The sequence below is a fragment of the Eschrichtius robustus genome, chromosome 17 (genome assembly GCF_028021215.1).
Source record: "Eschrichtius robustus isolate mEscRob2 chromosome 17, mEscRob2.pri, whole genome shotgun sequence".
Taxonomy (NCBI): Eukaryota; Metazoa; Chordata; class Mammalia; order Artiodactyla; family Eschrichtiidae; genus Eschrichtius; species Eschrichtius robustus.
In genome coordinates, this window is record NC_090840.1 from 82,979,383 (window position 1) to 83,005,091 (window position 25,709).

The window sequence follows — 25,709 nt, forward strand, 5'->3', positions numbered from 1 at the left end:
TTTCTCAGTGTCCTCGTTTGTAGACGGTGTCACTACCCCCTGACATGGGCTCTTCTGCACAGGAGGGAAATGCTGGACATGACAAAGATTCTTTTGAAGTCCCAAAAATGGGAATGGGACTGGAGTGGCTTATGCTTAACCCAGATAAGTAAGACCCTGACGTGGAATTGATTTCAGTGCATGCAGCTGTCTCCAGGAAGATGCTGTGGGCTGATCGTTAACTCATAGATATTCTTTACTGTTACAGAACCAAACTTGGGTCCACTTGCCTGCAGGCAGTAAAGTCAATCTACTGACACTGGGTTGTGGTGAAGGGAAGTGCAGCGTTTATCGCAGGGTGCCAAGCAAGGAGAATGCACAGCTCGTGCTCAACTCCCTGACGGCTTTCAGGGAAGGGGGTCTTAAGGCAATGCGAGGGAGGGGCTGCAGGGTCCGTGATCAGCTCATGCACAATTCTCAGATTGGTTGGCATCAAGGTGAAGTTTCAAGTATCATCAGATCTCTGGTTTCAATGGTCTGGGGTCTATGTGCTTGTGGTCAGCAGTTGTCATCTGGCGGGGGTCTGGTTCCTATGAAAAACAACTTAGGACTGTGTGTCAGGCCTTTATCTATATCTTTCAGAGAACTGGGAGTTCGGCCACTCCGCCACGTGACGTATTTATAGTCTAAATTGTTACCAGTTTCCTGGCCCAACAGCTATTCTTGGTTTCTACAGCTTCACATTTCTAATCATTAACTCTTGAGCCAGCCTGTGAGACTCAGGGGAGGCCTGAGAGACTAAAGCAAAAGCCTTTTATTTCCAAGGACAGGGACATGGCAGCTTGTATAAGGTTTCAACGGTAAACCGTAAACTCGGCAGAGGAACTTGGTTTTGGGAGACTCGGTTTCGTTATGAACCAAACATGTGCCAGGCACCACAGTCCTGAGGAACCAGTGTCCCAAGGGGTGTGGTTCCGTCAGGATATAGGCTGCGGATAGTCCGAACCCCAGCATCTTAGGGGTTTAAAGGTATTTTTCCCCCTCACTTTCTGTGTCTGCTGTGGGCCAGCTGGGGACTCTATGCCCCACCGCTTCACTTCAGGACCTGGACTCAGCAGCCTCTATCTTGAAACCTGACTGTCAGCATGATGTTCTGGAGGGTCTCACGTCGACAACTGATGCTCCAGCATCAGACCATCAGTTGATGGTCCCTCCAGAAGGGACCAATGTCACTTCGCTCAGGATTCATTGGCCAGAACTAGCCCCATGATTCTACCCACCCAGGGGACCAGGAAGTGCCACCTGCCTGTGCCTGGTGCATGGGGAGCGGGAAGAACGGGTGCACCAGCGCATGTGGGGTGGGGTTCTGACGGTTGTAAACAGGTGCGCTGGGGAGCAAGGACCCCTTGACCCATCATGCTCGGGCGTCGCTGGGCTGTCAGAGCTCTGGGTTTCTTCATATAGCAAAGGCTATGAGGCGCTGTGATGTGGTGGCTTGTCAATCTCCAGGAAGGGGACACGGGATACGGCAGCGCACATAACCTGTGTTGGCGGGTGGGGCTGGGGACAAGCATTCCACGGAACGTATTTTGGGAAAAGCTATGAGTTATTACGTGAGAAGGACTCAGCAGATGAATAGGCAGAGCACAAAGGACTTTTTAGGGCAGTGAAACTGCTCTGTATGACATGGTGGACACATGTCATTACACATTTGCCCGAACCCACAGAATGTACAACACCAACAGTGAACCCTAATGTAAACTGTGGGCTCCATTACTGTATCGTGTGGTTAGATTTTCACCAAGTTTGTTAGGTATGTTTGTGAAGGCCTGGCACTGAATACAGGTATACACAACATTCACTTTGGGGGTCCCTGAAGAGGTCCCCAGGGGGAAGTGCAGTTATACTCCAGTGCAGCTGAAACCAAAGTGACAAAGAGGCCTGTGACTCCTGATTGGGGGCGACAGGCCACAGCACGAAGAGCACGCTGGGCAGTGGTGCCCAGGCACAGGCAGGAGGCCAGCGGGGCTGCAAGGGGGTCAGGGGAGCAGGTCTGGGAGGGCCTTGTCAGCTGGGGTGGATGGGAACCACCGGGAGGGTGGAGCAGGGAAAGTGACCCGACCTTATTTACACTCTAGAAGGATTGTTTTAAGTCCCTGTGTGTTGTCAGGATTCAGAGAACTCTACACCCAGAAAGGGTGACTTGTTCTGTATGTGAGTTATGCCTCACTAACCCTGAGTTTAAAATGCAAAAGCATGCATTGGCTTCTGTATTGAAAGCGGATGGGAGGAAAGGGGGAGGAGAGGTGGGGGGGGAGGGCTGACGCAATAATCCAGGCGAGACCTGGTACTGTGGACCCAGGGCGGGTTGGTGGAGGTGAGGAGAAGGGGTCAGATTCCGGATAAATGTTGAAGGTAGAACCAACGGGACTTTCTGAGGGCTTGGATTTGGGGTAGAAAAGAGAAGTCGAGGATAATTCCAGAGTTCTTTGGCCTGAACAGCTGGAAGGATGGCACTGACTTACTGAGATGAGAAGCCCTTCAAGAGAAGCAGGAGTCTGGGGAGGTGGGGGGAGGGAGGTGATGAGGAGTTCACGTTGGACCCGTGAAGTGGGAGATGCCTGTTGGAAACCCAAGTGAACACGTGTAACGGGCAGGTGGATGTACAGACCGGAGATTTTTAATGAATGGTTGCTGGATGGAAGGGAGGGAGGTGGGGAAGAAGGGGAGGAAGAGGGAGGAAGGGGAGAGGGGGCGGGAAGAGGGAGAGAGGGAAGGAGAGAAGGAGGGAGGGGGGAGAGCAGGAGGAATCCACACCCGACTGTTGTCCCGTCCGAGACCTGCCGTGCTCTCAGCAGCCTGGCCGGCTGACACGAGATGGAGGTCCGTCACCGCACGCTGAGACTCATGGGTCAGAGCGAGACCTGCGTCTCTAAAATGTCAACACAGATTGTAAATCCTCTTCCAGATGCTGCCTGTGATCTCCTTGGGAACCTCCCAGAGGCAGGACGAGGAGACCCAGCCTGAAGAGGTTCTCTGTGGGATGACAGTGCCAGGGACAATGGCCTGGGCTCCCTGACCTCACCTGGGGGAGGGATGTGGCATCTGGCCCTTAACTGTACTTGCTGGGTTCCAGCAGTGTCTTCGCTGATGCTTGATGTTCAGGTGGGGCTGGGGTGGTACGGAGCGAGGAGAGGAACCACGGTCAGGGGAGGCTGGCCTGGGCTGGCCGGGCTGATGATCTCTCTGAACCCTCCCAAAGGTGGACGTCCATGAAGGATGGACAAAATAAAGCCCCCTCTGACCCGTGAACTGATTTTTAGCCCTTGCTGCTATTGTGAGAAACCCTGGCTCAGATGAGAACACTGAGTGGTGAAAACAGTATCAGGCTTGGAGGTCATGGGAAGATGAAACGAGTCCATATCTGGAGAAGAGCTTAGGACAGGGGTCTGCACACTGTGGCCTCCAGGCCACACCCGGCCCCCGGTCTCCGCGTGGCCCACCAGCTAAGAATGAGTTTTACATTATTAAATGGTGCAGGGTGTGGATACCAAAGACGAAGAATATTTTGTGACCCATGAAAATGCTGTGAAATTCAAGTTTCAGTCTCCATAAATACAGGTGTATTGGACACAGCTGTGCCCGTTCATTTACGTATTATCTCTGGCTGCTCTCCTGCTACAGCGGCAGAGTTGGGGTCTGGCATTAAGTCTAAGATAGGTACCGTCTGGCTCTTTATTGTCAAAGTTGTCTAACCCCTGGCTTAGAAGACCCGGCTCCCGAAACAAGGTGTTCTATCGAGGAACAAACTGTGGTGATATGACGTTGATCATTGAGAGTCAAGGTTCTTACCAAGGTCAGCCCTGTTCCCTGTATGAGCCTCTGTTCTGGGGGAGCAGAGCAGAGCAGGCAGCAGGTACCCCGTGAATGAGTACGCTTCCGACAGGACCGGTAGAAAGGAGCCTGGCTTCCATGGGGCTCCACCTGTGGCCATGATGCGCTTTGGTCCAGAATCTCCCCTTAATCTCAGAGTTGGGACAGCACGGAGAAGACCACGGTTCTCAAGGTGTGGTCCCCACCCTAGCAGCCTCAGGACCCCTGAGGCCTTGTTAGAAACGCACAGTTGTGGCCCCATCCTGGACCCACAGTGAGGATGGGGCCTGGCAATCTGTGTTTTCAGGAGCCTTCTGGATGCGGGCAAGATCGGAGAATACCACCCCTTCAGGAAGCTCTGACACTGGCACCCCCAGAGTTCCGTGATGCCCAGGCCTCTGGAACATGAGTGAAGTCAGAAGCCCCTAACCTTTCAGCAGCTACTGTGGGTTGCCGGGAGCAGAGTTTACCTTTGCCGCAGAGATTATAGAGCAGCTTTATCTGCCTGTTTCTCCTTTTTTCCACGCACACGCAGAGACAGGTAGAAAAGGGCAAAAGGGGTTGTCTCATGTTTTGAACTCAAATTCCTCAGCCAGAAAAACAAAAATTGGCAAATCGGGGGCTCTCGGTTGATTTGAAGTCCTTGCCGAGGTGTTTAGGGGCAAGGCTTCTTAGCGGGCCTGCCTGCAGTGAGGAAGACCAGTGACAACTGGTGCCCAATTTTGACTCTGTCCACCTTGCTTGAGAAAGTTTTCCGAACGTGGCTTAAGGCAGGAGAGCCTGGACAAAAACAGCTCTTAATTCCCCTTTCTTAGTGAAGGAAGACCAAGACACATTTGCAAACGTGCCATAGAGATTTTAATGAAAAAATTAGAAAAGTGCATTATTTTACAACACTACAGTAAATGATTTTCTTTTTTCTGTAAAGACATTGTAAAATATATACAGGGTTGCTTAGTGCATTCGTTACAAAAGAAAGATGCAATCCCTTGCATAAATTACATATTTTACATGGGCTGGATGTCTACTTGGACTTGTAAACATTGGTGATACAGTTTTGTTTTGTTTTTGTTTTTCATTCTTCAGATAAGCTGCGATAGTAAATACCTCTGATATTCATTTGATGGTTGTCTCATTCTGTTAAACTTCAGAACGGCATTCTAAGGCCATTTGTGAAGGCGCCCTCTCCACAGGTGGAGAAGGCCAGAGAAGATAAACGAAAGGAAAACGAACAGGAACAGTAGGCTTCTTTGAAACGGGTTCACTGTGGTCCAGTTGGGATCACTGAATCTGCCAAATCTGGTGCGGCTTCCCGCCCAAGGTCTGATGCCTTGACCACAGTTGGGCCTGTCATCCAAATCCCAAACGCCCAACAACGTGGGAAGGGAGGGCCCTGCTAGGGGTTCGGGACAAACCGTTCCATCCTCCTGGCACGTGGCCAGGCTGACCCAGCTTCTGCTAGAAACTTCCCGATCTCCATCACTCCTCGGGAGTGTTCTGGAAGCCTTCCAGCAGCAGCATTGCCATCAGAACAAACCCAGGTCCTTTTAGCATGCAGTCATGAAAATGTCCAGCCGTGCCAAGAAGAAAGAAAAAAATCCAGAGACCCAAAGATACCCGGTCAGTGCATACACGCGCGCGCCCCAGATGAATAAGTGAGGATCACACCTCTGTGCCCCCAACTCCCAGAATGAACTCCCTGTGCATAGAGGCCAATCATTTTAATGGGTGTGAGTTTGAACCTAATTCAAGCTTAACTTCTTCTATGCCTAGGGTCACAAATGACACTTTTTTAAATGTTTAATGTTTGAGGTACAAGGATACACAGTTGGCTGAAGTTAAAAAGGGTACATGGTAGAGGGAGTATCAGCAATTTCTTGGCCTGCTGGGAATAGACTAGAAATTCTTCCTTCTTGTTAAGCGGTTCAGTGACTTTTAAAATCTCCTCATCCTCTTTGACATCTTTCCTGTGTCTCCTCTGTTTGTTCAATTACAAGCCTTCTGATCAACATTACGGACAAACGAGAGAGCCTCAGACCTTCCAGGTGGGGTTAGTCTGTTTTCCTATTTAAATTTCACTCAATAAGGCCAACGGCGTCACCTAATCCAATGCATTTTCTGTTCCCTGGAGATTTCTGATAAAGCACAGTGTGGACTGAGATGGCCTCTGGAGGTCCCTTCCAGCCCCCAACGGCCGTCAAAATGCTATTTGTGGGCTGAATAAACAAATATGTAATTAGCCTTTTTCAGGACCATGTTCTTCTCTGAGGAGCCATCAAATTATAGAGAAATCTGGTTAATTGTGGGTTCTGCTTTGTTGGATTCCCACTAATCGTGTTTTGCCTTTCATTCGATTTTTATTTTTCTACCCAGCTTCTAAAATTCAGCTCAAGAAAATGCAGCGATAGCTGAGCCATGTTCTGATTCCAAGAAGTGCTCATCTGACTCTGTTTCTAGAACGTGTGCATCTTGGGAGCATGTGATCCAGTGGAATTTTAGCCTTATGAGGCCACGGAATTCGACCGTCCAGTTCACCACAATGGCCTCTCACTGAGGTTGATGGCAGATGCCCAAAAGCTCTATAAATAATCGCTGGGTAAGTGAATCAATCAGCAGGGAATACTGCTCAGAGGGGGCCCTATGGAGCCACTGCTGCAGCTCATGTCAGTAGCTGCTTTGATCTCTCAGGTTAAGGAAAGGTAGGACTTTCCCCAAGGTCTGTCAGGGAAAGGGGGGCTTTGGTTCACTGGGCAATGTCCCCCCCCCCCCATTGCCAAGCATTTGGTCCACTGGGGACTGAGCAGGGCCACAAAGGAGAACCCGTCAACAGAAGGGTCAGAGGAGCTGGGTAAAGACATGATTCTTTGGTGCGAGGAGGGTTATAGAACAACTCTACCTGGAAAATGTGACGTTCCCCAGGGGAAAGGAGCTGGCCCCGCTCAGGAACCCTATGCTTGGGAGGACTTGGCCATCCCACCCCCAAATCCCCCCTCCCACCCCCACCCCCAAGGAAATGTCAACCAAGAGCATGGAACATAATGACACTTATCTCCTGTCATCTTCACCAGCATCTGCCTCTCCCCTGGCCATTCCATCCTTTGTCGGAGAGGAAGTGACTTGCCCAAGGCCACTTGGCCTGATTACAAAGAGGAAGGAAAGAAAGCTGGGGCGGGTGCTTACGAAGGCCCTGAGGTCTCCACCTCCCAATGCTCAGGAGCTGGAAGGGGCAAAGCTGAGGTTTTATGTTTTTAGTGGTCGAGGCTTATAGCTAAACTTCCCAAGACCTCCCTCTTCAAGATCAAGAGCTGCTCTCTGGATGGTAGGGGTCCCCAGGCAACTCGACTGGAGCCTCCAAGAGGCTGGAGTTAGGATCCAAGAGTGAATGGGATGATGTGAAGGATAAAAACTCCCCAAGTAAAAAGTTACCTTGCCCTCAAATGCATCCTCTTCTCCTCTCTCCATCCCTGATTCCTGGTCACAGGCAGTCACAAAATCTGTTGCTCCCAGAGTCTCAGGAAACAGCGAATTCTTCATGCCAAGAAAGCCCAAGAATTATACATTTTCCTTTTAGTGGTTTCATGCTAAGCTTTGGTCAAGCTGTTGGAAGCCTTCACCAGAAGAAGCCCCCAGGATGCTTAAATGAAAGACCAAGTAGATCTTATCCAGAATTATTCCCATATGCAAATTAGAGCTAATGTCCAGAAGAAGGAAGAAAACCTCCACCTAAAGAAAGAATAGGACGCCACAGAATTCAAATTGGGTGAGACTCCAGGATCTAGTTTCAGACTTTTGTAATCAGAGGAGAACCCAGTAGGGATATCAGGATGGATAGCTCCTCCATCAGAGCCCAAGACTCAGGCTATGGGTGTTAGAGTGAAGGACCTTGAAATAAAACGTGTGGGCACTGGGGAGCCATGGAAGGTTCTTGAGCAGGAGAATAGCCTGGATGATTTAAGGTGTGACCAGCTTGTGAAGGGCCTTGACAGCTCACTGACTCATCTTTCAGGTGTGGCTCTGTGGGAGGGAGCCACTGAGCACTGGATGAAATCGCTGCTCCCTGCCCTTTCACACGCCTGGGCCTCTGCCCATGCGGCAGTGCCCACTTGCTCCTTCAAGGCTCTCCTCAAAGATTACCAAAAGCCAATTCCTCCCTGAAGCCCTGCCTGCGTTCCTCCACCAGACTGATCACCTCTTTCCATAGCTGGACTTAGTCAAGTGCCCAGGAGTAAGCTTGCAGGAGCCTCGGACTGGCCTTTACAAGAAATGCAAACGGCGTTAAGAACTCTAGCTTGGCACTCTGCTCAGAATGGGCGCCCGACGTTGTCACATGCTGTTCTTGCAGCCTCCCTATGCAATGGGGTTTATCTGAAATCTCCAACTTTAAAGGCTGGAGCATTGAGGCTCAGAGCGGCAAAACCACCACCTGCCTGGGAACGGCAGAAGCCGGTCCCAGGTGCGCGTGCAGCTTTATTCCCTTACGCTGCTCTGTGGAGAAAGAGGAGTCCGCCCTGTCCTGTCTCAGGGCCCCAGAGCGGGCACTGGGCAGGCGCAGAGCCGAGGCCGGGGATCCCGTCACTTGCTGTGTGCGCCCCACACTGCTCAGCCTCTACCAGAAGTACTCCCGTGAGAAAACGGTGCTGCCCTGGCTCCTGGTGACGTTCGCATCTCAGGGCTCACTCACGCCAGGGCAGAATGTCACAGGCGTGCCCCTGGTACATCTGAAGATGTACCGATCACCTGCTTTATGGGAAATGCCCAGCTGTGGACAGCTTGTGGCCCTATTGCACACGGCCCACCCAACTCTGCCGGGCAAATGCCTCTGAATCGCCAACGGTGGGGTGATGGTTTTCGTCCCGTGGATGTGCATCGGTTTCCAGGGATGGAACAAAGGCCTGCAGTGAAGTTAAGACGTGCCTTGATGACAGGGGCGAGTGGCCATTTAGGCAAGATGCTGGAAGTCTGGTTGTCTTTACGCCCTGCTGTGGGCGCTGCCCAGAACGTATAGCTCCTATGGCCGGGTCACTGGAGGTTTGCTTCCCAGTGTATTTGTCCATGATAGAAAGAAGGACTGGGGACCCCAGAGGAGGGCATCACTGAGTCCCTCATGGAACAAATAGTCAGAAGGAGCTTTTAAAGTATGCATAAGATGCTCCCATCTCCACCGCCATGCTGGGGAGCGGCAGGGATACCTTCCAGGTAGTGGGAACAGAATGGGCACAGGCTCAGAGGCGGGAATCTGTATGGACATATTTTCTTGATCAAAATTAAAGGGACCGAGCCTCAGCCGGTGGGTTGCTCTATGTTACCAGAACTGAGAAGGCCATGCTGTAGAACTTGCCAGTGCAAACACAAATCTCAGAGATGAGAAGCAACTGGGTGCCGAGTACCCCACTGGCTTACGGGCATCCTTCCAACCACCCTACTGGGCTACACTTGCTAGCCCTTTACAATCCATGAAAGAATGTCTTGGTGCTTTATGTCTATTTATGGCTGGCTCATCCCCACAGGTGTTTAGGGGAAAGACTGCTGACTCTCAGCAGAGAAGAGAGATCCACGTGAGAAGTTAGAAATAGCAGAGCCCTGCTCGGCTTTGGTGACGAGACGCAGCATCCAGGGGCTCCCGGACACCTTTCCTACAGCTTCAGTTCGTGTCTCCGGCAAAGGAGAACAGCATTGAATATGCCTTATTTATCTACGATGAAAGAGATGATCACAGAGGTCTCCAGAGAGTCAAATTTCTCAAATGCGTGAATCGTAACAACATCACCTTTAATTCGTTAACCTGAGGAAACAGAGGCAGGTTGTGGGCCCGCCCACGAGAGAACTGGCCCAGACTCCAAAGCGGCAACGTCATGACAAACAAAAACGGAGAAAATGTCCTAGACTGGGGGAGTCCGGGGTGAGAAGACAAGCAATGTGGGATGCGATCTTGGATTGTCTCTCAGATTCACAAAAAGGCCCTGGAGGACATTTTTGAGACGACGTGAGAAATGTGAATATGGGTTGCGTCTTAGACAATATTATTGTATGACTGCCAAACTTAAGGGTGATAACAGCACCGCTACCAAAGAGAATGCTTTTGTTCCTGGGAGAGAAACAACTTTTCCCTTTGGCCGAACCACCTAAAAGTTGCAGACGTCACTTCATCCTCCAAATGCCCCTGGGTATGAATGTCGGGGGCGTGGAGGGGTTTAAGCAAATGTGGCAACGTTCTGAAGGCTGGTGAGTCTGGGTGAAAGGGATATGGAAGTTTTCTGTAAATCTGGAATTTTCACAACAGAAAGTTGGGGCGATAGGGAGGAATCATGGTAATAGGTTTCCCTCCCCCCCTCAAAACAGCAATCTCTACTAAGGTGTGCTCAAGAAATAACCAGATAAAATGGATGTATGCCCAGGGCCTTGGGGAACCCAGCACACACGGGGCCTTGGTTTGCACGACGACCACCCTTCCTGATGCCTCTGCCTACTTACTTGCCATCTTCCCAGCTCCCAGGATGCTGCCAAACAAAACGATTTTGGGTTTTCATTTTTGTGGCTCAAGCCTCAAATGTGCCCAGTGACCAGGACATCAGGCCAGGTGTCTTCATCGGTCAAACTGATTTTGTGCTCAATGCTCACAAATTCAGCCCAAATTGGCCCACTGTGAGGATGAGGAAGCTACAGAGGCCCAGGGAGGGGAACGGATTTCCAGGAGCCCAGTGAAGCTGGAGGTGAGAGCCGGGTCCCTGTCCTGCCAAACCTTCCTTGCCTGGGATGCTTCCGGGGTCCCACACAAACCATGACTCCGTAAGAGACACACGGTACCCACTCCCAGGCAGCAGGCCTGCATGTGACAGACCCCACATCCCACCCCTTTCAGGGCGAAGATACAATTCATTGGAGTGTTGGACAGATGATACCGCCCATCCCACCAAGAGAACGGACATAGTCCGGCGCAGGCCTCAGACCCCACGCCTCTGTGGATGCCCTTAACGGGTACCCTAATTAGGGCCTATTATTTAAGAAGAAGTTTACATAAAGAAATAGGGCCGAAAACCTCAGTGATGGGTGGTTTTCCTTCTTTAATCATTTTTACCTCTCTCACCTTCCCCTCCAAACTCAGTGTGCACAACGAATGCCTCTAAACCATTCTTCCCTCCAGCTTCAAACCGCTAGTGACCAGGAATCACTAAGAATCACTAGGAATCAAGGCTTTCAGATCTGGAGGCAGAGAAAAATGACCTGCCTGGGCTTATCTGCAGGTTTCCAAGTCACCATCCAGATATTCTCCCAACCGAGGCCCCGTGTGCAGAGACCAAACGGTGCACCGAGATTAAGCAGTCAACTCACCCTTTTCTACAGATGGGTTTTAAAGAGCACCTGCAAAGCCAGGCCTCCTGGGCAGCAGTCTGCATCCATCTGCTTCCTCTGCTGGAAGGATTAGGGACCCAGTGGGGATTCCTGGGCTGCAAGTGATCTGCTGCAATCATTCCAAAGCGCAGGTACCCTCCTCCCAACTGGTGATGCACAGTGGAGCACAACAGGTGCTTCAGAGAGAGTACTTAAATTTAGAGCACCAGGCAGCCTGCTGTGTTTAAGAGGCTGCTGCCTGAGTTTCAGGCCAGAGCGGTGTGGATGGAAAGAAGCGCTCCGATCCCAGCTCTGGGGCTAACTGGGTACCTCAAAAGCCAAACAGGTTGGTTCACTCCTATGTAAAGAATCTAGTAGACCAATGGCATGACAGCACCTTCCACCCAGGATGGATGTCATAAAGATCAAAATGGGATGGTCTCTAGAAAGCACGGCACTCAGAGCTGCTGGGATAATCGGTACCACTGCCTACCTTCCTTTTGTCTTTGATGGAGGGGATGGATTGAGATCTCCTAGTTGGAAAGCATTCACGTGAGAGTCCAAAATCTCTTTGAGTATCTATGTGGCATGTTGATTTCTAGACCCCCACCAGGGACCACGTGGCAGGCCAACGTCCTGTGATGCTGGTGGAATGTGGCTCTTCTTCAGCTCATTCTAACAGAAGTTGGGGCCCAAATTCAAACAACCTGGTGAGATTTCGTCCCCATCCCTGAATGGGTGTGGTCAACTGGAAGAAGGGTGTGGGAAACCTGGGCTGAAAGAAAGAAATCATCAGCTGTGAGGGGGGAAGAGAGACCTGGGTCCGAGATGCTAAAAAGTCCAGCAACAAGGACTGTTTGGAGGGTGTAAGTGACAGCAATGACAAAGCAGCCAAGAAAGCAGCAGCAGGATAAACAAGTGGGAAGACCTAGGTTCTGGCTGTGGGGCCTCAGATTCGTGTCCAGCCTTTCTGGACCTCGATTTCCTTTCCTGAAGATGAGGGACCTCAGCAAGGTGACTCAGACTAAGTTTCCCCCTGGCTTTTGAGGATTCCAATGCTGATGGGGTGGGCCAAGCTCTAGGTGGAGATGCCCCAGGCCTGCTTTATCAAGAGAGGAGAACCCTGGAGAACTCCTGACTCAGCGCCCCCATCAGAGCACCTCACTGGATGCACCTAGAGGACTCCTTGGCCAGAGAGTGCAGTAGGGAAGAGCTGGACCATCTGAGAAAAAGAAGGACATCACAAGGGAAGCAAACCAAGGTTCCCCTCCACCCCCGAACACTCTGAGCATAAACAAGGATGTTTACCTTCAGAACAGAAGACTCGGTACATGTCCTTCAGGGGCTGAGCTGGTAGCAGAGGGCAGGGAGTGGGGGGGGAGGATATGGAACCAAGAGAAATTCCAAGTTGCTTCAGACACTTAAAAGTTGGTGGTCATCCCACAAACAGAAAAGACTTCATCTTACCATCCTTAATCCTACAAAGAAGAGTCAGCTCTGTGGAAAGAGAGATTATGGGGTGTTTTCTAAACTTTGCTGCGAAGGGAGGAGGTCCCTGTCACTGGAAGCATTCAAGCAGAAGTAGGTCACTTTATGACCACTGTACACTGGTGAGGGGACCAGTTCTGAGTGAAGGGTTGAATCCATGTTCCCGTAGTTGACTCTAAGAGCCTGGTGCACTTACCTGCGGAGAAAGAGATGCAGGTTCCCTCCTCTGAGGGCTGAATGAGGGTGCCATAGTGTGGTGGGGTCAGCTTCTTGGACCCTTTTGGGGTCCAGACTGAGACTAATGTCTCAGTTCTAGCAAAGACCAGCTCTCTGACGTTGAGCAAATCTCTCACCCTCTCAGTGCCTCTCTCCCTTTTATAGATCAAAGATTATCACACATACCCCCATTTGAGGTCAAGTCTTAACTGTACAAAGGTTTTGCTGAGAAACCCCACACTTACTACAAGCAGCCCTCTCCAGAGCATGAAGCACTCTGCAAATATGCACTAGTACTTTTGCACCTGTGACCCACGAAAGCCAACAATCTCTTCCAAGAGAAAAAAAAATTAAAGAGCAACTGCTTCTATTCTCTAGACAGATTTTAGAGCCCTAAAAAAAATTTTTTTTAAGTCTTAAAAATGAGTTAATCGATATGACCTTGAAGATCAATAACTGTCCTCTTTGGCCTAGAGAATCTGAGGTTCCCAGACTCATTCCACAGGCCCTGTGTCCTAGATGAAGGGGCCATTTCAATATGGGATGTAAAATTAAAGTGCTTGCCTTTTCAGAGGAATCTGGAGGGCTGTGGTCAACTCCAATGGCCCAGATGCTTGGGAGGGGTGCACTTGGGGCCGTCTCTTAGGAAATCTTGTAGGTCTCCTCTTGCTTGGGAGCAGATCCTCCGTCCTGGGAGATCCCACTGGGGCCCCCACTGCTCCCGCTGAGCAGCCCAGCCAAAGCCAGAGCTGGAAGAACTGGAAGAACTTCCAGGTTTTGAAAAAGGGCCGTGAGGATGGCTGATTTTTAGAAATGGCCGAGCCAGTGATGAGGGAAATGAAGGTCCACCCCATGAATCTGGAGGTGAGACTTTCCTTTATTCCTGTCATGGAAAGGGCCTCCAATGTGCCATGTTCTGTAGGCCCCCCAGGATGTTAGCAGGCCTTCCCTCTGGGGTCATCCCCTATTGAGAGTGGGGAGGAATTTCTCCATTATTCAGAAAAAAAATCACCCCCTGAGACTGACAAGTTCCCAGCAGGCCAAGACGCAGCTCCTTGCCTCTAAACTCTTCCTGAGACCAACATCAACATTCCCTTATTTACAAATCAAATGCAGTTAGAGACAATCTTTCTTAAAATACATTATATATATTCTTTAAAATGAGGAATGCCCTGTCATTTTTCGTTAGGAAAAGAAACCACATCCACTTACTAATAAATACCCATTCTCATCCAAGCATCCTGAACTGTAATTCTTATTCATGTAGGTAGATGCTACACAAATCATCATCATCACACAAATAAGAGAGAATAAAATACTCTGTGGTTGCAACAATTTTCCAGTTTCCCCCAACACGTCCAGTTACATGGAAAATTGTTGGAACTAGAGATGGTAAAATTAAAAATGTCTCTAATAAATTAATATTATTGGCTTTTGATTATTCCATTGCTAGTTTTGTTTTCTTGTGTTGATGATAACGCATACCAGTTTAACAAAGTGCATGCTTGTTTGTTTAAAAAATTTTTGAACCGGCAAGCTAAAATGATCCGTGTCGGCTTGCCCACCCACCCCCTAAAAAGAAGTTTTAATATAATTTAGAACCTAGCACTTTAAAAATGTGGTCATGACACATCTGGGAGAAACACTGCTTGTGGAACATGCTTGATTTGGCAAGATGATAAATCAAAAACCTTGTGGGTTTTGTTTCCCCGTTTTGTTTGGCAGCAGCCGAAAGCAGGCTATTAACAAAATTGTGTGACGGAAAAGAAAGAGGAACACCTGATACTTTCCATTTTGTCACATCAAGCACACAGAAGCACACTGGTGTGTGCACGCATTCACACACACTCAGACCACACACATTCGGCCACCCACTGCTTGGGGAGGAAAAGAGAAAGGAGTTGTTGGGTCAGAGACACCACCGTGGGTGGGCACTCGAGGCTCTCAGCCGCGTGTGCAACTTTGGGTCGGGTATCCTCCGGGCTCTGTCTCCTTGTCTGGGTCTCACACCTGTCCTGGGAAAGCCACCCCAGAGATGGGGCGGGCTGGGGAGAAATGTAAGGCATACTTTGCTGGGAAGAAGGAAGAAATCCATGCTTCATGCTCAGATGCGAGTTTCACAGGAAGACGGGCCTTTCCTTTTTCCCTTTGGCCTGCTCTGTCTCGCTGGAAAGGTGGGGAAGAAACGAAACCGAGAAAGAAAAGGAAGGAGAGAAAGAAAAAATGATGACAATAATCGTAACAATAAAGGATAACCATAATAAATAAATAATAAGACAAGGTGGGCCAATGAGACTGAACGTCCGATATGACAAATGACTTCTGTTTGTTTGCATTTCCCTCCCCAGACCCTAGATGGACTTCCGCCGTCTCATCAGCCTGTGGTTGTCGGTAAAGCTGTGTAACCCGGGAGAAATGGAGCTAATAGGGGACGGGAAGAGGCTGTTTTTTAATGTGCTTGGTGAGATCTCCTCGATCTTGTAAGAGATGGGGTGGAAGTACTGGGGGGCGAGCTTGGCGCTGAAGGAGTTCTGCTGTGCCGCCGAGCGGCCACCGTATTCCTGCGGGCGGTAGCAGGTGCAGGAGCACACGGACTGCAGGTCCGCCACGTCCGCCTTGTACCGGGGCCGGCCCTGCCGTGCCTCCTCGGGGATGTGGATGGCCATGCTGTTGCGGTTGCCGGCGAGGGACGCCCGCTCCTCGGCGTCCCGCCGCTCGTCCTCGCTGTTCATGGTCAGGAACCTGAGGACCACCAGGTTGAGGAAGGCCCCGATGACCGTCAGCCCCACCAGGATATACATGAAGCTAAAGGCCACGTAGAGCGGCTTCTTTTGCAGGGCGCCCTTGGTCTGCAGGGCCACGTAATCCCCAAACCCAATGGTAGTCAACGTGATGAAGCAGTAGTAGTAGGCGTGGAAGAAGCTCCACTCCTCGCACTGGGAGAAGGCGGCCGCCCCGATGCACAGCGTCCCCATGCAGGAGAAGAAGCCCACGGTCACCATGTTCTCCATGGACACCTCCGTGTTGCGCATGCCGCAGCACCTCTTGATGCGCTTCAGCAGGTAGCGCACGAACGTGTTCATCCGCTCGCCCAGGCTCTGGAACATGACCAGGGTCAGCGGGATGCCCAGCACCGCGTAGAACATGCAGAAGGCCTTGCCCGCGTCCGTGCCGGGAGCGGCGTGCCCGTAACCTGCGGGGGGAGGCGAGAGGACAGGGAGAGGGAGTCAGCTGGGGGTCTCCTGAGGCTTGGGGCGGGTGTGGAGGTGGGCGCGGCAGCTGCGATGGAGCTGGGGGCGGGGCCGGCGCCTGAGGGGTGGGGCGAAGAACAGGGAGGAATCAATGAAGAAATAGCCTTTGAAGTTTGGGGACGGGGGAGGTGGTCTGGGGCATTTGGTCACAAGAGGAGCTTGGGGGTCATTTCACTGTCCTTCCAGTAACGCAAAGTTTTCGCAAAGAAAAGCAGCATATTCACTCATAATATTTTGCAGAAAACTCCAGAAGTAGCCAGCCCAAGGGAGAAAATTAAATATCCCAACATGGATCAATATTAAGAGTGAAGAGTCAAAGAATGCTCACTGGGTTTTTTTTTGTTGCTGTTCTTGTTTTTGACCGCCATGATTTTATTCTTAGATAAATGCGCGGTCCAAGGCCAGGTAGGGCGGACACGTGGGCGGACGGACGGACAGCCAAGGAGGTGTGGCTCCCGGCACCTCCCCCGCTGGGAGCTGTGGGGCTGCCCAGGGAGGTGGGGACACCACGGAAGGTAAGAGGGGTGCACGGGGTGGGAGGGGATGATGGATCCCCTAGAGTCCTTTCTGCCTGTGCTTGGAAAGGGGAGAAAGAACCCCGGTTTCCACGTTCTCAGTGGTGCCAGAAAGCTCAGCATGGAGCAAAGACGACTTGCCTTCTGCCCCAGGCTCCCCGTGCCCCCAGCTCAGGCATCGGGGATCCGCCAGCCCACAGCTAGTCTGTGTGGACTCCTTGTCGTACGTCACCTCCTTCTACCCTCGTGACGACCCTATAAAACAGGCACGATGCATCTGACGCCACTGGCTAGGAAACCGAGTTAGTTACTTAGTAGCAGGGTAGCTTGGTTTCTTCAGAGTTGGTGGCTGAAAAGTCTGGGTTCAAATCCCAAGAATGAGGCTTTTTTAAAAGCAGACGTCTTGACTTGAGAGAGGTCATTGCAGGGTGGCGCATGAACACCACGAGGGCAAAGATTGTTACCTGTTCTGTTCCCTGCTGTATCCTCACACCTAGAGAAACACCGAGCACATAAAATACCGCTTTAACAAAGGACAGAATAAATTTATGCCACTGTGTGAATGTGGCCTTGTCAGAATCGAGGGAACAAATAATCCTTAGAGACCTCATGTGTGTAAGTGCTTTCGAAACTCTTCACGCAGCTGCACAGACCATCACTTCGTTGATCCCCTGCATCAACTGTGCAAAACCGAGCCTGTATTTCCTCACATTCAAATGAGGACAGTGGTGCTGGAAAGGTGAAGTTACCTGCCGGCGTCATCCAGCTGGTCAGTGATCATGTCAGAGCCAGGATAGGGTCTGCACAACATGGCAGAAGAAACCTAAGACGAGTTCAAGTTCCGGGACTAATACTGCCCAGAAAAATACCAGGATCATGGGCAGTATTTGGACTGAGAACTTGGAGGATGCACATGGCCTTCCAACATCTCAAATCCTGCCCCATCAAAAAAGGCTTCCCTGGCGCTCCCCTGAGCCACACGCGCATGGTCATTTAACCAGCTGCGCTACCTTGGGCCCCAGACTACCTCTCCCAGCCTGGGTTTCCTCATCTGTTACGTGGGACGATGATAATTTTGAGGTGGGGATGTTGTGCAGATCTGCTGAGGTCAGAGAGCAGCTAGCCCAGGGCCTAGGATTCAGGAGGGACCTGCACCCCGCCCACTGCGTCCCCCAGGAAGACCACCCTGACTGCCCTAGCCCAGGCCTCTCTCCCAGAGACTCATCACTTCCGTTCAGCCTGCCTGCCTCTCCCCTGGCATGAACTTGTGCCACGTCCTGCCTGCCCCGGGGGCCACACTTTCACGGCAGAGATGACATCACACGTTTGTATCCTCTCTGGCCCTCAGCCCACTGAGCCAGTGCAGAGCTCTGACCCCTCAGCAACCCCACAGCCCTTACGAAAGAGCAGAAATGGCAGGTCAACACTGGAGTTGGGCCAGAAAGGACAGAAACAGGGAAACAGCAAGAAGGAGAGGACAACAGGCATATCAATAGAAATCAGCCAATCTGAAGAGAGGAATAAAGGTCAAAAATTAATAAATTTTAAAAGCCTCAGAGACATGTAGGACAGTGTCACCAGGTGTCCTAGAAGAAAGAGAATGAGACCAAAAAATTGAAGAAATAATAGCCAAAATTAACCAAATTTGGTGGAAGACAAATTTACAGATTCAAGAAACTCGGTAAGCCTCAAGCAAGATAAATACAACGAAAACCACATACATTCCACATCGGAATCAAGCTGCTGAAAACCAGAGAGGGAAGATCTTGAAAGCACCAGAGAGAAACCATGTATCACATACAGGAAAACAACTATTTGAACAGCACTTACTTCCAATCATAAACAACAGGGGCCAGGAAACAGTGGAATAACATCTTTAAAGAGCTTTTTAAAAAAAGACCGTAACCCAGAACTGTCTATCCAGGGAAAGTATTCTTTAAGAATGAAGGCAAAATCCACTTTCAGACTAAAAACTTGTTTCCTGCTGCTCTGCATAGCATGATTACTAAGGAAGTTCTTCTGCCTGGAGGGAAATGGCACCAGATGGAGACTTAGGTCTTCAGGAAAGAATGAAGTGCATCTTGGTAAACAAGTGGGTTCATATTTATACAAAGTTCAGGGGTGGGAATCCCGCGACATCGCCATATAGCTCACCTGTGTGGCTGATATAAAACCCAGATGGATGCTGGAAGACAGTAGATTGCTGGCAACTTAATAAGGCGGTAAATTAGCTAACGGTTCCGGATGGGATATGTTTACTGGAGGAAACCAGCACAGCATTTGCTGGCTCAAACCCAGGTGTTCAGGCCCCCCTCCTGTAAGTAAAAACGATCAGAAGCAGTGTTCCTTCACAGGGCCTGGACGGCAGTATGCCCATGTATCCTGTCCCGGGGTGGTGTCAATTTTCCCGTGGCCCGTCATACTACAGAAAGAACTCCATTGTTTTGACATTCCACAGTATATCTCACTGATCCGTTACAGCAATGACATCCCTTAGCAAGACACGTGCACAAGCGAGTGTGGGCCGGGAACACCCCCAAAGTTCAGGGCCTTCCAAAGTTCAGGCCCTAGAATAAATCTCCTGGGGCCCCAGTGGTCCAGGACACAGGACCATTCCCACTGCAGCGAGAAAGAAGCTGCCCAACTTGCAGAGCCTTTCAGGAAGACGGAGGCCTGGCCGGAGATCTTCAAATTTCCCCATCTAGACGCACCCATCTCCACCCTGCTCTCCACTGGGGAGGCTAAGTCTGCATAAGCCACCTCAAGGGGTTCTTGGCCCTCTGGTGTCCAGCTGAGTTCATCCAAGGCACAGCCCCAGCAGGAGGTCAGAGGATGGGAGGAAGATGAGGACCTTGGTAATGAATCTGCCAGCAGGTTCACGCCATGGAGCAACTCTACAAGCGCTAGCAGCTACATCCCAGGCATGTTGACTGACAGCTCTCCACAGTTGCTCATCCCAGGCTACCACACCTTCCCTCGTTGCTTTCCCTCCAACCTACCCACCCTCCCACACTATAAATAGCCATTAATTAACTGTTCAAGTTGAGAGTGCCACCTCCTGCAAAGACTCTGGCTGATATACCACATGTATTCTCCACTGGATCTGCTTCCCAGGTCTCCTTATGATGCAACACGGTGGCACTGCATGCAAACGGGTCAACACATATCAAGTCTACATATAGAATATTCATAAAGTATCAATGGAACACACAGACATAGCATGGATGCTTTATACAAATACACATGGTATACACTTGGAACTTTGTGAAAGGTGGATGTGTTGGGTAGAGTAACTGCACGTGGATGTGAAACATGTGGGCAAAAGCCACATACCATATAGGTATTAGACCAACACACAAAGCATCTACAGTATACCCACCGCACACCCAGAGTCACACACTTTGTGTAGGATGTGCGTGTGCACGGAAAGTGCACTCAAGACACAGGATGTGTGCACCACATGTATGCATAGGCTGCAGGGATTGTACGTACCCATATCTCAATAGCATCCATGATATCTACAGATAACAGGTACATGCAGTGGAGAACATACAAAATACACATATGCCAGACACACGAGAGAAGACAGCTTCTCCTTCCCAAGAGGAGAATGGAATTAATATACAGAAATCTGTTATATTTCTATAACAACGAAAGATCAGAAAGAGAAATTAAGGAAACAGCCCCATTGACCAGCACATCAAAGAGAATAAAATACCTAGGAATAAAGCTACCTAAGGAGGCAAAAGACCTACTACACTCTGAAAACTATAAGATGCTGATGAAAGAAACTGAAGATGACACAAACAGATGGAAAGATATACCATGTTCTTGGAATGGAAGAATCAATATTGTTAAAATGACTATACTACCCAAGGCAATCTACAGATTCAGTGCAATCTCTGTCAAGTTACCAATGGTATTTTTTAGAGAACTAGCACACAAAAAAATTTTAATTTGTATAGAAACACAAAAGACCCCGAATAGCCAAAGCAATATTGAGAAAGAAAAATGGAGCCGGAGGAATCAGGCTTCCTGACTTCAGACTATACTACAAAGCTACAGTAATCAAAACAGTATGGTACTGACACAAAAACAGAAATATAGATCAATGGAACAGGGTAGAGAGCCCAAGAGGAGAACAAGCTACAAATCTTCAATGCTCTCAGAGAACCTGTGTGACAACTCAGATCCTAGGAGACTGTGGGTGGTTTTTTTTTTTTTAATCTGTGAGTGAGTGAAGGCAGCCTAGCCTTCCTGGGCTGGGAGCCAGATTTATGCATCTACTCATATGTTACCCATTGAGACTCATCCAGAGCCTTGACTATGCACCATGACCTGTGCCTGGCACAGGGGATCCACGGGGGCTTTTCATATTCCCCCGAGATCTCCAGAGGGGCACCAGCCAGCCCGTGCTCAGAGCCCCACCCAGTGCCTGGACAAGGGGACCTTAGGTGGAGGGCATGGGTGTCGCAATGCCACTGAGGACTCCCAGGCTGGTGCCTGTTCTCCTGGGTTGCCTCCCACCCCACCTGTGAGGACCAGTCCCTTGAGCTCAGAGCCACATCCCTGTCCAGGTTTTCCCTTTGAGATCCTGGGCTCCCCCTGCCCCCCATCATCTTCCCAGGCACTGGGAGCCAGTTTCTCCTCCACCGACAAAACCTCAGGAATCCCACCTAGGACCATACTGCTCATCCTTCCATCATCATAAACAATTCATCCTTTTGGCAAAGAGACATCTAAAATTGATTTATACGGGGCTCAGGAGGTGTGCTTGGGGTGCAAAAGATATGCTGAAACCTCTGGGCTGCTGCTCTGTGACCTCAGCAGAGTTATTCAGTTCCCTGGACAGTTGTGAGAAATGAGGCTGGAAAGGGGAGATCAGACCAGTTCACGGCCACTCTGCAAGAGACAGGGTCATCCTTCCCCAGCCCCGCAGGAGCCCAGCAGTGACCAACATGACCGTCACCCAGACCTCCACAAACTGGGGAACATGAAGACCACCAGCCACCAGATGCGAAGCTCCCTACACACAGGGGACACAGTGACTCACACTGTCCCTCTGCACCCAGCCCTGCCGCCCCCTTTCTGCTGACTTTTCCACGTGTGCAGAGCCAGAGACTCAGACTTGCTCGTGGCCCCGATGGGCTGCTCAGATGGCCACAAGGGGCCAGGCCCCTGGGTGTGAGGCCAGCCGTGGGGACCACTGACATGGATGGCGACGGCAGTGACAGCCTGAAAAGCCACCCCCAGTGTGCACACACGGCAGCTGCGTCTCCAACACTGTGCTCCCTGGGCCAGGGTTCTCTTTGTCAGCAGGTGGCAGGGCCCAGGACCAGGCTAAGGGCAGAGGCAGGTGGACATATGGGCTTCTGCTTAGCTCCTAAGCCCAGGACCCTGGCCTCCCCACCAGGAGTGCTAAGAGCAGGGCAGGTGGACATATGCGGTGAAGGAGGTTTAGCAGAACAGAAAGGAAGACCGCAAGCCCAGCCCCACATCCCAGCCCGTGCACGTGCACCCACGCGCTAAGCCCAGGGTAGGGATGGAGCATTCGAAGAGCTGCAAGGCTATTTGTTAAGAGGAATACACAAAGTCAGCCTTGCAAAGAACCTCCACTTCGCCCGGCCGACCTCCCCACCCAGAAAGGGCTGCAGATCCCAGCGCCACACCACAGGCCAGCATGGGCTTCCTAACCTACAAATCCCAAAAGGGGATAGAACTGTTCAAATAACAAGCCCCACCTTGAAAAGCTGATCTGGACTCCTGAGCATCCTAGAAAGACACCCCGGTTTCCTCATCTGTGAAATGGGGCCAAGGACAGGGAGCAGAAACTGACAAGAGATGCAATGGGAACTGACCTCTTATCAGGTCACCAGGTCCCTGCTACGGACTAAATGTTTGTCCCCCACAAATTCATACGTTGAAGCCCTACCCCACCAGTGAGATGACATTTGGAGGTCATCCCTCCCTCCTTCCCTCCCTTCCACTGCCTTCTTGCCAGACTCTGAGCTCCCAGGAGGGCAGAGCCCACCCCTGGCTCACCCCTGTGGACCCCAGAGCCCAGCACAGAACAGGCACTCAGAATTTAGAGGGCGTCATCACCATGCATACGACCTCCGTCTTCCAGGCCTGCCTTGAAGTCCTGGCCCATCCCCAAGCCCAGCACGGCTGAGGGCAGCTTTGCCCAAGACACTGCATCATCCAGCCCGATTTTCATGGCCCCTTTAATATACTTAGTGGGTCTCTTTGATCTGTCCTGGGAGAGGCTTTGCAGAGAAGAGGCCTGCATCTCTGGACTGCAGCTGGCTAACAAATAAAATAAATGAATAGGCTCTGTCTTCCCGGAGGGGAATGAGGCAGGGAAGGAGGGTAATAAAACTAATCATTTCTATTGGGTTGGGGGCTCCCCAAAGAGCCAGCTGCAGCTAGAAGGCAGCGCTCCCTTGCAAGACACCCTGTGCTCCCCCGGCTCCTACTAGATTTCCCAGAAGCTGACAACCGCCAGGTCCGAGGAGTTCCCAGGCCCAGCTCCTGCCCTGGGCAGCATTTCATTAAGATGTCATGAGTGTCCAGCGGGCTGTCCTCACTGTGAGAAGTAAATAAGGCAACTGGGCAGTGTGGGTCATAGACCAGCCTCACTCTTGACACTCCGGGACTGTCCATGGCTCCCTCCTTTTCCCTGGGAATCTAGGCCTATAAACAGTTGGCCGTAAAAGCCCTTTCCAGACTCTCACAGCACTTCACAGTTTGCAAAGCTTCCCCCACCGTGGAGTGCCCCTCCCTGAAGCCTGCCCTGATCCCTCTGCCAGAAACGACCAACCCAGCTTTGAATTCCCCTCCAGGACACTTCAGCGGGCGGGACAAGGCTGGCCCCTGGCATCAGGACAACCTGGCATCAGAAGCCCTGACTCTGCCCCTTAGGGACCGTGGGTGCCCAGGCCTCCTCATTCTCTTCAGTCAAGTTCACTGCGATCCCAACCTCCCAGGGATAATCTGCTGCTCACTGGGCAGAAGTGGCCATCAAGGCCAGGTGCCAGGTGAGAGTGGTCATGGGCATCTCTTCCAGCCCAGAGGCCGCCCGGCCCAGGGAAGGAGATGGCCACCCAGGCATTTGGGCATCAGGAAATTTGCTGCTGGAAGAGAATGAAATATTTATAAAGGACACGCAAGGATTTTGTGCCTGTACGACTTAAAATAGGCACAAATTCCATTAAAGAATGACTCAACGTGGCTTTGTGGAGAGAGGTGCCAGAGAAGGGGGCTGCCCTCAGCCCCCCGTGCTTTCTGGCTGGCTCCCCACTTCAGCCTGCAACAAGCATCCCACTCATCCGTCCTCCAACTGTGCTGGCCCGGCTCCAGCCCCCGCATGGGCTCTGCGTGATTATTAAGACCCAGGTGTCTGCAGACACCACAAAGGAAAATGATTCACGGGCCCCGTGGGGCTTGGGGAGTGGGGGTGAGGGTGGGCAGGAAGGGTCCTCCAGAGGTTCCTGGATGGAAATCAGTAAGTCCCAAGGACTACATCTGGCTCCATCTCCTACTTTACCAACCATGACCTTGGGAAAGCCACCTAGACTCTAAGCCTTTACTCTCTTCTGTAGAGGGGAGTGAGGAACGAGGCGTCCCTTCCAGTCAGTTCCACAGCACTCTACAGTCTGCAAAGCTTTTCTGCATTCATTCTTTCATCTGAAAGGGCCATCCCTTGTGGCAGCCCCAGGTCAAGCCACGCTTCTCACATTATAACCGAACCTGAATTTCTCCCGGGTCCCACCACGGGGGCTTGGGCTAATGTGCAGGACTGCCGTTCAGCCCCCGAGAGGGGATGATGCTTCCTGTGGGCTCCGATTGGGTCTCCGGCCAAGCCCTGAACCAATGAGCCTTTTGTTCTTTCCTGCCAGACTTGAAGGGGCCAGAGTGTGATGTCCGGAGCCTCTGAAGTCATTTCACCACCATGAGGATGAGCCCAACCATGCAGGAGACTATCCTGAGAAACGGGGGCTATTGCTCCACCCCCAGGTCTGAGCCCAGTCTCCAGTCAGCCCTTCTCAGGCACTCCTGTCTGTGTCCCAGTAATCTGGTTTCAGCCAGTGTTTTGACTGCAGTGGATTAACACTCAACATGTCCTACACCTCAGCATGACTACAAATAATGAAGAGCAGTTTGGGATGGATAACGAAGCACTTTGCAATTCACACACCCCTGCACCCCACACGGTTTCTCTTACAGCCACTAGGTCTGTCTGAGGGGAAGTGGGCAGGTGAGGCCAACCAGGCCTGTGGGCAGCCGGCGGCCAGCTGCAGACCCATGTCCCCGGAAAGAGCAGCTGCTCCCCGAGCCCAGCAACCGGGGCTGCAGGCCAGGGTGACCCAATGTCCTGATTTTTAAAGAGAAGCTGGAAACACTGGATATTGAAAATGTGGGCTCTAACTGGTATCTAATGAAACATTTTAAAACGTGGCACAGGCCAAGCACAGTAAGAGAAAACTGACCATCTGTTTGTCCAACGCATAAGTCACGATGCTCAAGAACTGGAGGAGAGGGAGGAGAGGACAGAAGGGACTTGAGGAAAGGGAGGGCGGGGGCAGCAGAGGGAGCAGGAGGGGGCAGTGAGAGGCCAGCCAGGCCCGTGGCTCCCCACCCCCGAGCCCCATCTCACACCCCCCATTCACCTTCCCCCATCACAGTGAGGTCCCTGCTGCAAGAGTCATCTGCTGGTTCCATTTCACAGATGCACAAATAAAGGCCATAGACGCGCCTGCCCCGCTCAGAGCAGCAAGCAGAGCCACGGCCAGGTGAGTGTGACCATCCTGGGCACCATCCCCAAGGGGACTCAGCCCACACGACCATGACCCTATCTCACAGACGAGAACCCTGAGGCTTTCTGTCCAGGGCCGGGGATTCCAAGGCCTGAGCCCTGACCCCTGTCAGCGGCGCCTGGAGGCCTGGTGACTTGCTCAGTCACCAGTTTGGCACTGTGATCCCTGGAAGAAAACCTGGCAGATTTGGTGTTTTATTTAATGACAGAGCAATTCCCTCATTAATTTCCCGAAACGTTCCC

General features: G+C 51.3%; 1 protein-coding gene across 1 annotated transcript in view; it reads right to left on the minus strand.

Moving 5' to 3' along the window:
• Nucleotides 1-15,236: 15,236 nt before the first annotated feature.
• Nucleotides 15,237-25,709, minus strand: part of KCNK9 (potassium two pore domain channel subfamily K member 9) — an 86,597-nt gene continuing 76,124 nt past the window's right edge. The window contains exon 2 of the mRNA XM_068525996.1: nt 15,237-16,078. Within this exon, the coding sequence (XP_068382097.1) occupies nt 15,237-16,078 (842 nt within the window). The remainder of the gene's footprint in view (nt 16,079-25,709) is intronic.